The sequence below is a fragment of the Macaca fascicularis genome, chromosome 14, assembly GCF_037993035.2.
Source record: "Macaca fascicularis isolate 582-1 chromosome 14, T2T-MFA8v1.1".
NCBI lineage: Eukaryota > Metazoa > Chordata > Mammalia > Primates > Cercopithecidae > Macaca > Macaca fascicularis.
The window spans coordinates 72749812-72762279 of record NC_088388.1 but is presented as its reverse complement, the minus strand read 5'-3'; the positions used below and the strand labels follow the sequence as shown (position 1 = coordinate 72762279).

The following is a 12468-nucleotide window of genomic DNA, read 5'->3' as shown; positions in this document are numbered from 1 at the left end:
GCTTGCTGGTAGGCAGTGGACACCAAGGCTAGACTGTACACCTCAAAATGAACATGTCCAAAGAGAACTTTTATTTCCCCTGCCCCATCCCAATACAGCTGCTCCTCCTCCAATTAGTAAATGGAACACAATTTACCTACTTCTCAGGCCAAAATTTTTTGAATCATCCCAACTCCTCATTTTCTCTCATACCTAACATCCAAGTCATCAGCAAATCATGTCTGGTTCCACACTCCTAAAATGTAAGCCCTATAAGGGTAGTTTTATTAGTTTGATTCAGTGCCCAGAAGAGTAGCTGAAATATAGTAGGTGATTAATAAATGGATGAATCATCTTTCAGTAAGCTCAAATAAAAAGAGAATAAGAAATAGAAAAGGAGCATAGTTAATTTTTGTTTGTTTGTTTTTGAGACATGGTCTCGGTCTGTAACCCAGGCTGGAATGCAATGGCACAATCACAGCTCACTGCAGCCTTGACCTCCTAGGCTCAAGCAATCCTTCCATCCCAGCCTCCTGAGCAGCTGGGACTACAGGCACACACTACCACATCCAGCTAATTTTGTTTGTTTATTTTTTGAGACAGAGTGTTGCTCAGTCACCCAGGCTGCAATGCAGTAGCGTGACCTCGGCTCACTGCAACCTCTGCCTCCTGGGTTCAAGTGATTCGTGTGCCTTAGTGTCCGGAGTAGCTGGGATTATAGACGTGCACCACCACACCCAGCTGATTTTTATATTTTTAGTAGAGATGGGGTTTCATTATGTTGGCCAGGCTGGTCTTGAATTCCTAGCCTCAAATTATCTGCCCACCTCGGCCTCCCAAAGTGCTGGGATTACAGGTGTGAGCCACCACACCCAGCCTATTTTGTTTATTTTTTTTAGAGACAAGGTCTCACTATGTTGCCTAGGCTGGTCTCAAACTCCTGGGCTCAAGTGATCCTCCTGCCTTGGCCTCCCAGAGTGCTGGGTACAGGCATGAGCCACTATGCCTAGCCTGTAAATGATTTTTAAAATAACTTACTTCTCAAAAGGTGAGTGGCATTCCCAACTCTCCCAAGAGGTTAATCGCCTTCTCCCTCAAGTTAAAGCAGAAAATAATAAAAAATTATGTATAAAGGCCAGGCACAGTGGCTCATACCTATAATCCCAGCATTTTGGGAAGCCAAGGAGAGAGGACTGCTTGAAGTCAGCAGTTTGAGACCAGCCTGGGCAACAGAGCAGGACTCCACCTCTACAAAAAATAAGAATAAAAATTTTTAGGCTGGGCGCGGTGGCTCAAGCCTGTAATCCCAGCACTTTGGGAGGCCGAGATGGGCGGATCACAAGGTCAGGAGATCGAGACCATCCTGGCAAACACAGTGAAATCCTGTCTCTACTAAAAATACAAAAAACTAGCCGGGCGAGGTGGCGGGCGCCTGTAGTCCCAGCTACTCGGGAGGCTGAGGCAGGAGAATGGCGTAAACCTGGGAGGCGGAGCTTGCAGTGAGCTGAGATCTGGCCACTGCACTCCAGCCTGGGTGACAGAGCGAGACTCTGTCTCAAAAAAAAAAAAAAAAAAAATTTTTTTTAGGCCAGGCACGGTGGCTCACACCTGTAATCCCAGCACTTCCTGAGGCCGAGATGGGCAGATCACTTGAGGTCAGGAGTTGAAGATCAGCCTGGCCAACATAGTGAAACCCCACCTCTACTAAAAATACAAAACTTATCTAGGTGTGATGGTGGGTACCTATAATTCCAGCTACTCAGGAGGCTGAGGCAGGAGAATCGTTTGAGTCCAGGAGGCAGAAGTTGCAGGGAACTGAGATCATGCCACTGCACTTCAGGCTGGGCTACAGAGTGAGACTCCATCTGAAAAAAAAAAAAAAGCCACGTGTGGTGCATGAACTTTGTAGTTCTAGCTACTTAGGGGGCTGAGGTGCGAGGATCATTTGAACCTAAGAGTTCAAGGCTAGGGTGAGCTATGATTGTACCACTGTACTACAGACTGGGAGACAGAGTGAGATCCTATCTCATTTTTTTTAATGACACATAAAGATCTACATTTTAACTAAAATATATAAACATACATTAAAATTCCCTAACTTTTCATTAGTCCACTGATTATTACAAGGACCTTGGCTTTCTTGTAATAAAATATAATCAAAAGGCACAATTTACAGCTTCCAGTTTCTTTAAAGCAAGGCAAATCTTTACTCACACTTACAAAGCAATCTAAGAGCAAAAATTCAACTAGGGTTGCTTTTTCTTTTTATCTTTTCCTGAACATTTTGCATTTATCTTGCCCAGCATACTATTAAAGCAGTTTTTTTTTTTTAAATCATCTTTATCACATCTTTTCAAAGCATTCAACTTTGTTTTTTGTGGTGCTTTTGTTTTTTGTTTTTTTTTTTTTGAGATGGGGTCTTGTTCTGTTGCCCAGGCTGGAGTGCAGTGGCATGCCCTTGGCTCACTGCAACCTCTACCTCCTGGGTTTAAGCGATGCTCCTGCCTCAGCCTCCCGAGTAGCTGGGATTATAGGTGTGCCCCACTACGCCTGGCTAATTTTTTTGTATTTTTAGTATAGACAGGGTTCACTATGTTGGCCAGGCTGGTCTCGAACTTCGACCTCATGATCTGCCTGCCTCGGCCTCGGCCTCCCAAAGTGCTGGGATTACAGGCAAAAGCCACTGCACCCAGCTGCCTAGTTTTCAAATAAATAATTGCTCTCTGCTTTTCACATTCACATTTTATTGATTTAACATAATATTTAATTAATTTATATAATTTCAAAAATAATATAACTGGCATTACAACTGACTCTTGATAAACATTCAACCTAATGGTATGTTTTACAGAGGAAATGCAGAGCAAAAATTGACTCTATAAATCAGTTAAGTGGCGATGCATTAGAACACACCCAAAGTCTTATAATTCCCACACCCTATGACTCAGCAATTCCACTTTTACAAATGAATTCTAATTTCTTCCCATCTTTGGGAGCAAAACTTTAGCTATAAATGTATTCATAAAAATACAAAATCACAAAACTGGAAACACTTGAATGTCCAGTAATATAAAACAGTTAAATTAAATTATAGTAAACTCATCAATAGAATACCATGCAACTCTCAGAAGAATACATTGAAAGATAGCATAGAATAATGGACATATAATTATGTAATAAAAAGTAAGTTATAGGCCAGGCACGGTGGCTCACGCCTGTAATCCCAGCACTTTGGGAGGCCGAGGCAAGAGGATCACAAGGTCAGCAGATCGAGACAGTCCTGGCTAACATGGTGAAACCTCGTCTCTACTAAAAATACAAAAAAAAAAAAAATTAGCCGGGCATGGTGGCAGGCGCCCGTAGTCCCAGCTACTCAGGAGGCCGAGGCAGGAGAATGGCGTGAACCCAGGAGGCAGAGCTTGCAGTGAGCCAAGATCATGCCACAGCACTCCAGCCTGGGCAACGGAGTGAGACTCCATCTCAAAAAAAATGAAAAAACAAAACAAAAACACAACAAAACAAAACAAAAAGCAAGTTACAAAATAGCATGTAATGTAAAAACCCATTTTGGTAAAATATTTAAGGAAAAGACAGCCGGGCGCGGGGGCTCAAGCCTGTAATCCCAGCACTTTAGGAGGCCGAGACGGGCGGATCATGAGGTCAGGAGATCGAGACCATCCTGGCTAACACGGTGAAACCCCGTCTCTACTAAAAAATACAAAAAAAACTAGCCGGGCGTGGTGGCGGGCGCCTGTAGTCCCAGCTACTCGGGAGGCTGAGGCAGGAGAATGGCATAAACCCCGGAAGCGGAGCTTGCAGTGAGCTAAGATCCGGCCACTGCACTCCAGCCTGGGTGGCAGAGCGAGACTCCGTCTCAAAAAAAAAAAAAAAAAAAGACAGAGTATTAAGTAAAATAATGATATGCAAAGTTGCCATGGTGCTGGCTCATAGTAGGCAATCAATAAATGTGACCTTTACTACTATGATTATTATTTAAAAGGGATATACAGCAGAAGTTCCTAACAGTTACCTTTAGGATATAGAAACACGAGTGATTCTCACTTTTTTTACATGTCCTAAATTTTCATCACTAAGTATATATTTGTTTTGTAATAAGGGTAAAAAAGAGCTCTTTTTTTCTTTTTTTTTTGAGATGGAGTCTCACACTGTCCCCCAGCCTGGAGTGCAGTGGCGCGATCTCGGTTCACTGCAAGCTCCACCTCCCAGGTTCACGTCATTCTCCTGCCTCAGCCTCCTAAGTAGCTGGGACTACAGGCCCGCCATCACGCCCAGCTAATTTTTTTGTATTTTTAGTAGAGACGGGGTTTCACCATGTTAGCCAGGATGGTCTCAATCTCCTGACCTCGTGATCTGCCCGCCTCAGCTTCCCGAAGTGCTGGGATTACAGGTGATAGGCACAGCGCCCGGCCTTTTTTTTTTTTTTTTTTTGGTGAGGTAGTGTCTCATTCTGTTGCCCAGCTTGGAGTGCAGTGGCATGAACATGGCTGACTGCAGCCTCGACCTCCTGGGCTCAAGCAATCCTCCTACCTCAGCATTCAGAGTGGCTGGAACTACAGGCACGTGGCACCATGTCTGGCTAATTTTTGTATTTTTTTGTAGAGACAGGGTTTCACCATGTTGCTCAGGCTGGTCTCAAACTCCTGAGCTCAAGTGATCCACCCACCTCGGTCTCCCAAAGTGCTAGGATTATGGGCATGAGCCACCGTGCCTAGCCAAAAATCACTCTTTTAAAAAATGTACCAAACAGTAAGAAGTGAATGGCTTCAATATAATCAGTTTTATCTACCAATTTCTCACTTCTGCTTCCAAGAAGCCCATGGTAGAAAAGGCTTTATTACAAAGACCTTTAAAAATTATTCCTCAACATGGTATATTTGAAATTTTGAGAAAATGTCCCTGTCCTGTAGGAAAAGGAATAAAATATGAGCAGCAGCATTATTATGTAAGCATCAACTATTACAAATTTATTTTTATTTATTTATTTTTTGGAGACAGAGTCCAGGCTGCACTACGGTGGCATAATCTCAGTTCACTGCAGCCTCCAACTCCTGGGCTCAAAAATTTCTCCCACCTCAGCCTCCTGAGTAGCTAGGACTACAGGTATGTGCCACCATACCCAGCTAATTTTTGTTTTTTTGTGGAGACAGGGTTTCACTCTGTTGCCCAGGCTTGTCTCAAACTCTTGGCCTCAAGTGATCCTCCTGCCTCTGCCTCCCAAAGTGCTAGGATTACAGGTGTGAACCACTGCACCTAGCCAAGCATCAAGTATTACATCATTATCTGAAAGCTGCTAACTCTCCTAAAACACATACAAGGAAATTTGATATAATCTCTAAGATTACCAGTGAGTAGATCTGAACACATACTGTATGTGGACTCGAGTACCAGTTTTGCCAAACACATCACACTTCATCAGCTGTATCATCTTACAATGCAAACTAAATGAAAGACATATTAACTTTGAATATGTTTATAGCACCAGACAAGCAAATAAAATGAAAAATTAACATGCTATTACATTTTCTCTTCATTTTATCAAAATACTTACACTCTTTGTATGAATTCTGGAAAAAGTAGTATATGGTGCCAAAAACTTAGAAGATGCACTTTCCTTTGGACATGAAATATGAATGCTTTTCTAAACAAAGAGGAAAAGATGAGATTTGTCAGTAAAACTCCTCTAATGTATTATAATTAAAGCCTCTTAAAGAAAACATTAGGACTACAGGACATTCTCATCTTCTCTGTGTACCCTCTCTCATCCTCCTTTCCCACCCCACAAAACTATCCCTCCCCTATAGATCAGCAGTCCTTTTAAACTGCTGAGGGCTACAGTGTAATTTGGTATCGCTAAGATGCCATTATCTTTTTATGTTGAAATAAACTGCTGCACAGAAGACAGACAAGTAGTATGATACAACCAACAAACATTAGAGCATTAGTTTTAAGAAGAAAATCTAATACCAATACTCTCAACTGGCAGTGGGGCAAGGAACAGGATCAGCGGAAGAGGACATAAAGAGATATAAGGAAACTCAGCACCAGCTCCAAAGCCTAGGTCTTAAAAGACAAGTCTAGGCCGGGCGCGGTGGCTCACGCCTGTAATCCCAGCACTTTGGAAGGCCGAGGCGGGCGGATCACGAGGTCAGGAGATTGAGACCACGGTGAAACCCCGTCTCTACTAAAAATTACAAAAAATTAGCCGGGCGCGGTTGTGGGCGCCTGTAGTCCCAGCTACTCGGGAGGCTGAGGCAGGAGAATGGCGTGAACCCGGGAGGCGGAGCTTGCAGTGAGCCGAGATCGCGCCACTGCACTCCAGCCTGGGCTGGGCGACAGAGCGAGACTCCGTCTCAAAAAAAAAAAAAGACAAGTCTAAAAGTAAACTTGCTGTCTATAAGAACTTTTAGAGAGAATGTTAGACTACTGACATTTACAATGACCAGATGAAATTGGTAAAGTAAATTATGGTACACCCATAAAATGTATAGGCCTGGGTCAGGCTTGCAGTGCCTACTCCCTGCTTAGACTTAAATTGACTGTACATGTGCATAGACTGGTTATTGTAACACAGTTATATTTTGATGCCCCATGTGTTCTACCAAGTCATTACCACCTGTCTTTCAACTACTATAGGAAGATAACACTGGTGGCATATTAGGAAAGTATGCTTAGAACTAGATGTTAGATTCAGGAGACATGACTTGCTAAAGGCCATCTGTAACCATTTTAGATAAGAATATTGGTGTTTCGAGGTAGCATGTGTAGAGGTTAAAAAAAAGGCTTGGTGGCTGAGCGCGGTGGCTCACGCCTCTAATTCCAGCACTTTGGGAGGCTTAGGCGGGAGGATCACGAGATCAAGAGATCAAGACCATCCTGGCTAACACAGTGAAATCCCATCCCTACTAAAAATACAAAAAAATTTAGCCTGGTTTGGTAGCGGGCGCCTGTAGTCCCAGTTACTCGGAGGCTGAGGTAGGATAATGTTGTGAACCTGGGAGACGGAGCTTGTAGTAAGCCAAGGTTGTGCCACTGCACTCCAGCCTGGGCAACAGAGTGAGACTCCGTCTCCAAAAAAAGGCTTGGTAAACTCTCCCTCAAGGACTCTTGCAATATGACAGCCCCTTACTCTAACCAGCATAATACCAATACTATCACCTAAGTATAGATCTCCTATAAGGAATTGAGGAGCTACACTCACCAAAGGACCCCTAACCTTTTATCTCTTCTGTAGTAGTACTTCAAAATCTCTGGTAATTCTTTTTTTTTTTTTGAGACGGAGTCTCCCACTGTTGCCCAGGCTGGAGTGCAGTGGCGCGATCTGCAAGCTCTGCCTCCCGGGTTCACGACATTTTCCTGCCTCAGCCTCCTGAGTAGCTGGGACTACAGGCGCCCACCACCACGTCCGGCTAATTTTTTTTGTGTGTGTATTTTTAGTAGAGACGGGGTTTCACCATGTTAGCCAGAATGGTCTCGATCTCCTGACTTCGTGATCCACCCACCTCGGCCTCCCAAAGTGCTGGGATTACAGGCATGAGCCACCGCGCCCGGCCAAGTCTCTGGTCATTCTTCAGGACAATGAAAATGACTTCAGTAATCAAAATTTTCTGAATCTCCTTATATCCAACAAGCACAGGTCCTCACAGTTCATTAGAAAGAATGGTTTCAAAGTCAAAATATTCTCATCATTGAATCAGTATGTTCTTTACAGATCTACTCCTTTAAAATGACAATTGGACTATCTACACAAACAGCACTTTCTTAGCCAGCATATCCATGCCTGGCTGCCCGCAGGCCTTTCTTTAAATGAGTTTTTGCTTCTAACTGCGTGACAAAGCCCATATAGCTGCAAGAGTGCTTGCCTGGATTTGGAACTACCTTTTGTACCAGAAACTAAAGTGTCAGCTAAATTCTCTTGGCTGAATATTCACGCTAGCAAGGATGCAAGGAGTTTCAAAAGCTTAGTGTTTGGGCCTCTGTAAGAATTGGGTTAGCTCGGGGGGAGGGGGGAGGGATTGCATTGGGAGTTATACCTGATGTAAATGACGAGTTGATGGGTGCAGCACAGCAACATGGCACAAGTATACATATGTAACAAACCTGCACGTTATGCACATGTACCCTACAACTTAAAGTATAATAATAATAAATAAATTTAAAAAAAAAAAAAAAAAAGAATTGGGTTAGCTCTCAGAAGACTTCCTTTCTTTGGAGCTATGTGACAGATTTCAATAATCAGTTCTTTTCTCCTACTTTGCAATCTTGCAAATCAACCTTTGATCCACAAACAGACTATGAAGGAAGATAAATGTTAAAATATCTTCCAATATTAGCAGTGGACAATCATGCTGTTAATGAAAATATTTTAAAGAAAAACTGCAAGAGAGATCAGAACAGACAAAATTCAAGTGGAAAAAATGTGAGTATGCTGCACTAAGATAAAATTCTAAGTCAAACATTTTTATCCTCCAGGGTTAGACATTTAAGCACAATGACAGATCTACTGTTTAAGAGAACAATGTAGCAATATCAAATAGCAAAGTGACTCATGGCAGTTAGGAAACAAATGAATGTTCAACTATAAGCACTTACTGTCTGAACCCACCCAGCAGGTTCACAGCAAAAATTAGCAATCATGTTTGAAGTGATAAGGACTGTATCCAGGTCTGAGTATGAAGGGAAGAAAGAAGTCAGCATCTAGGCTGTGCAAAAACACCTGAGAAAAACATAGGCTTGCATGGTAGTGCTAAACTTGGAATCAACAGAACTGGGTTTCAATGCCAGCATACAGTCTGTCTTTGATTATTAGAGATTAATTAACCTCTCTGAGTCTGTTTGCCTATCTGCAAAATGGAAATTTTAAATGCCAATCCCACAGGATTGTCATGGTAAAACAACCAAAACTAACTTTTGTAGTATTTTATAGATTCATCCACATGCAGTCTCATTCCCCATTAACCATTCTAGGAGGTAGATTATGATCTCAGCTTTATTGATGAGGAAACTGAGACCCAGAGAACTAAGTTATTTGTCCAAAATCACATAGCTAATAAGTGTCAGAATTAACTAAGACTTAGATCTTCTGACACCTATAATACCCATAGCTGTTTATGAAAAACAAATATGAAATATAAAATAACATGTAGCCTATTACCTGGCCCAAAGAGAGTAATGAATGAACATTTGCTAAAAATCTTATGTAAAAAACAAAGTATTCTCTATTCTTGTTAGTATACCCAAAATATTTTTTTTTTTTTTTTTTTTTTTTGAGACGGAGTCTCACTCTGTCGCCCAGGCTGCAGTGCAGTGGCGCAATCTCAGCTCACTGCAAGCTCCGCCTCCCGGGTTTACGCCATTCTCCTGCCTCAGCCTCCAGAGTAGCTGGGACTACAGGCGCCCGCCACCTCGCCCGGCTAGTTTTTTTGTATTTTTTTAGTAGAGACGGGGTTTCACCATGTTGGCCAGGATGGTCTCGATCTCCTGACCTCGTGATCCGCCCGTCTTGGCCTCCCAAAATGCTGGGATTACAGGCGTGAGCCACTGCGCCCAGCCCCAAAATATTTTTTATAACTAAAAAGTTTAATTACACAAAAAAAGAAAAATGAAACAAAAGGCTGGTCCGCCCTTAAGGAATCATCTCACCTTAGGGAATGAATGAACATTTGCTAAAAATCTTATATGAAAAATGAAGTAGGCCAGGCGCGGTGGCTCAAGCCTGTAATCCCAGCACTTTGGGAGGCCGAGACGGGCGGATCACGAGGTCAGGAGATCGAGACCATCCTGGCTAACACCGTGAAACCCCGTCTCTACTAAAAATACAAAATACTAGCCGGGCGAGGTGGCGGGCGCCTGTAGTCCCAGCTACTCTGGAGGCTGAGGCAGCAGAATGGCGTAAACCCGGGAGGCGGAGCTTGCAGTGAGCTGAGATCCTTCCACTGCACTCCAGCCCGGGCTACAGAGCAAGACTCAGTCTCAAAAAAAAAAAAAAAAAAAAAAAAAAAGAAAAATGAAGTATTCTCTATTCTTGTAAGTATATCCAAAGTATTTTTATAACTAAAAAGTTTAATTACACAAAAAATGAAAAATGAAACAAAAGGTTGGTCCACCCTTAGGGAATCATCTCATCAAAGCATACTAACTGCAGCAGTCAGAATTAGTAGGGAGAGGCAAATCATGGGTGCACCAATGCTTTGCTTACCCATATACTCACCTCAAAGACAAACAAGAAAAACTGTTAAGTACTATTAATGTAGACTCTTCATCAAGGCCTCAACAGATATGGATTATAAGGCTACATTGTTCAGTGTAGTAGGTAACAGCCATATCAGGCAACTGAGAACTACTTGGATATAGGCATATGTTTTCAACTGTAAATTTTATAAAACCTAAATACAGATCAAGTATTTCTAATAAAAATTAGAGTCTGAAATAGGCTGTGAAAGTAAAATATACATGGAGTTTTGAAGACTTAATAAGAAAAATAAATGTAAAATCTCTCTAATAATTTTTAGTAGCATTTACAGGTTGAAATAATGTTTTAGGTATACTGGGTTAGATCAAATATATTATTAAAATCAATTTCGGCTAGGCGTGGTGGCTCATGCCTGTAATCTCAGCACTTTGGGAGGCCAAGACAGGTGGATCACAAGGTCAGGAGTTCAAGACCAGCCTGGCCAACATGATGAAACCCCATCTCTACTAAAAATGCAAAAATTAGCTGAGCGTGGTGGCGGGTGCCTGTAATCCCAGCTGCTAAGGAGGCTGAGGCAGGAGAATTGCTTGAACCCGGGAGGCAGCAGTTGCAGTGAGCCAATATCGTGCCATTGCACTCCAGCCTGGGTGACAGAGCAGGACTCCATCTCAAAAAACAAAACAAAACAAAAATCAATTTCATCATTTACTTTTATCTCTATAATGTGGCTACTAGAAAATTTTAAATTACACATACATCTTGCATTATCAGAACTGATATAAGGGAAGTAAGAGGAAGTTTGATGGCACTTAAAAGTATATGTAACTACATGAGAAAAAGAAAACTATTAACACAGGCAGCAAAAACTATGATTCTCATATAAATGAAGTGGAGATACACGATAATCATATAAATATCTAAAGTAGATGTATGGGTACTACCATAGTTTTAAATATCATGCCATCTAGAAGATATAAAAACATACCTTGCTTATTTCATTCACAATAAATCCTTCTGAAGCTGTAACCTCTGGGATGCCATCTAGGCCAATTCCTTGACAAGTTAGGCTGCCATACAAAGACGGTTTCCCTATATGGTACAAAAAAAGCATGTCTCAAAAAATAAGAAAAATTTAATATTTTTCTCTTTGAAGACCCAATTCAGGCATCTGTATAAATAGTAAACCCATGAAATTGGCCCATGAAAGAAAAACAGGTACCTGTGTTAAAAGTCAGGTGAAGTAAAAAGAGAATTAGATTAGGTGTCTTAGTCTGTTTAGTGTTGCTATAAAGGAATACCTGAGGCTGGGTAATTTACGAGAAAAGAGGTTTATTTGGCTCACGGTTCTGCAGACTGTACAAGAAGCATGGCACCAGCATCTGCTTCTGATGAGAGCCTCAGGCTGCTTCCACGCATGGCAGAAGGAGAAGGGAGCCAGTGTGTGCAGAGATCACATGGTGAGAGAGGAAGTAAGAGAGAGGAGGGAGATACCAGGATCTTTTTTACAATCAGCTTCCTCAGGAAAGAACAGAGAGAGAACTCAGTCACTCTCACTCCCCCGGGAGGACATTAATCTATTCATGAGGCGTCTATCCCCGTGACCCAAAACACTCCCCGTTAGGCCCTACCTCCAACACTGAGGATTAAATTTCAACATGAGATTTGGAGGGATCAAATATCCAAACTATAGCACTAGGCAACTCTAATTTGAAAGGGAATACACTTTCAAGACTAAAATACATATTCTATTTTTTTTTTTTTTGGTCTGAGATGGAGTCTCTCTCTGTCACCTAGGCTGGAGTGCAGTGGCGTGATCCGGTTCACTGCAACCTCCGCCTCCTGGGTTCACGCCATTCTCCTGCCTCAACCTCCTGAGTAGCTGGGACTATAGGCACCTGCAACCACACCCAGCTAATTTTTTATATTTTTAGTAGAGATGGGGTTTCACCGTGTTAGCCAGGATGGTCTCAATCTCCTGACCTCATGATCCGCCCGCCTCGGCCTCCCAGAGTGCTGGGATTACAGGTGTGGGCCACTGCACCCGACCTGACTAAAACACATTTTCAAGACTAAAAAAGAACAAAGATTTAGTGATTTGAAACAGCATTTGTAGAGAGGGCTGCTAGAGTGATCTCAACCTGATGTAACTGGCTGTGAAATGTAATTCTTCCAGGATGAAAGGTGAAGATCAATATGCATACATGTATTTATCCACAGTATATACACATAATACACAGTAAAGAATTAAGCTTCAGTAACCTGTAAAATTTGCCTAAGTA

The 12468-nt window shown here is 42.2% G+C and overlaps 1 protein-coding gene across 32 annotated transcripts in view; it reads right to left on the bottom strand.

Moving 5' to 3' along the window:
- The window catches only part of PAAF1 (proteasomal ATPase associated factor 1), a 53690-nt gene that overhangs the window by 32012 nt on the left and 9210 nt on the right, over positions 1–12468 (bottom strand). For 10 of the 32 annotated variants that reach the window (XR_012423492.1, XR_012423493.1, XR_012423497.1 and 7 more), the window contains 2 exons: positions 11175–11278; positions 5549–5638 (listed from right to left, as the gene is read on the bottom strand). Coding sequence is in view for 16 of the 32 variants with exons in the window: in XM_045371326.2 (XP_045227261.1) it covers positions 5549–5638; positions 11175–11278 (194 nt within the window). In the remaining 16 variants the exon portion in view is untranslated. Of the gene's footprint in view, positions 1–5548; positions 5639–8589; positions 8664–11174; positions 11279–11531; positions 11702–12468 lie in introns of all 32 variants that reach the window. The other 22 variants (XR_012423494.1, XM_065528707.1, XM_074014693.1 and 19 more) reach the window with 5 other exon arrangements.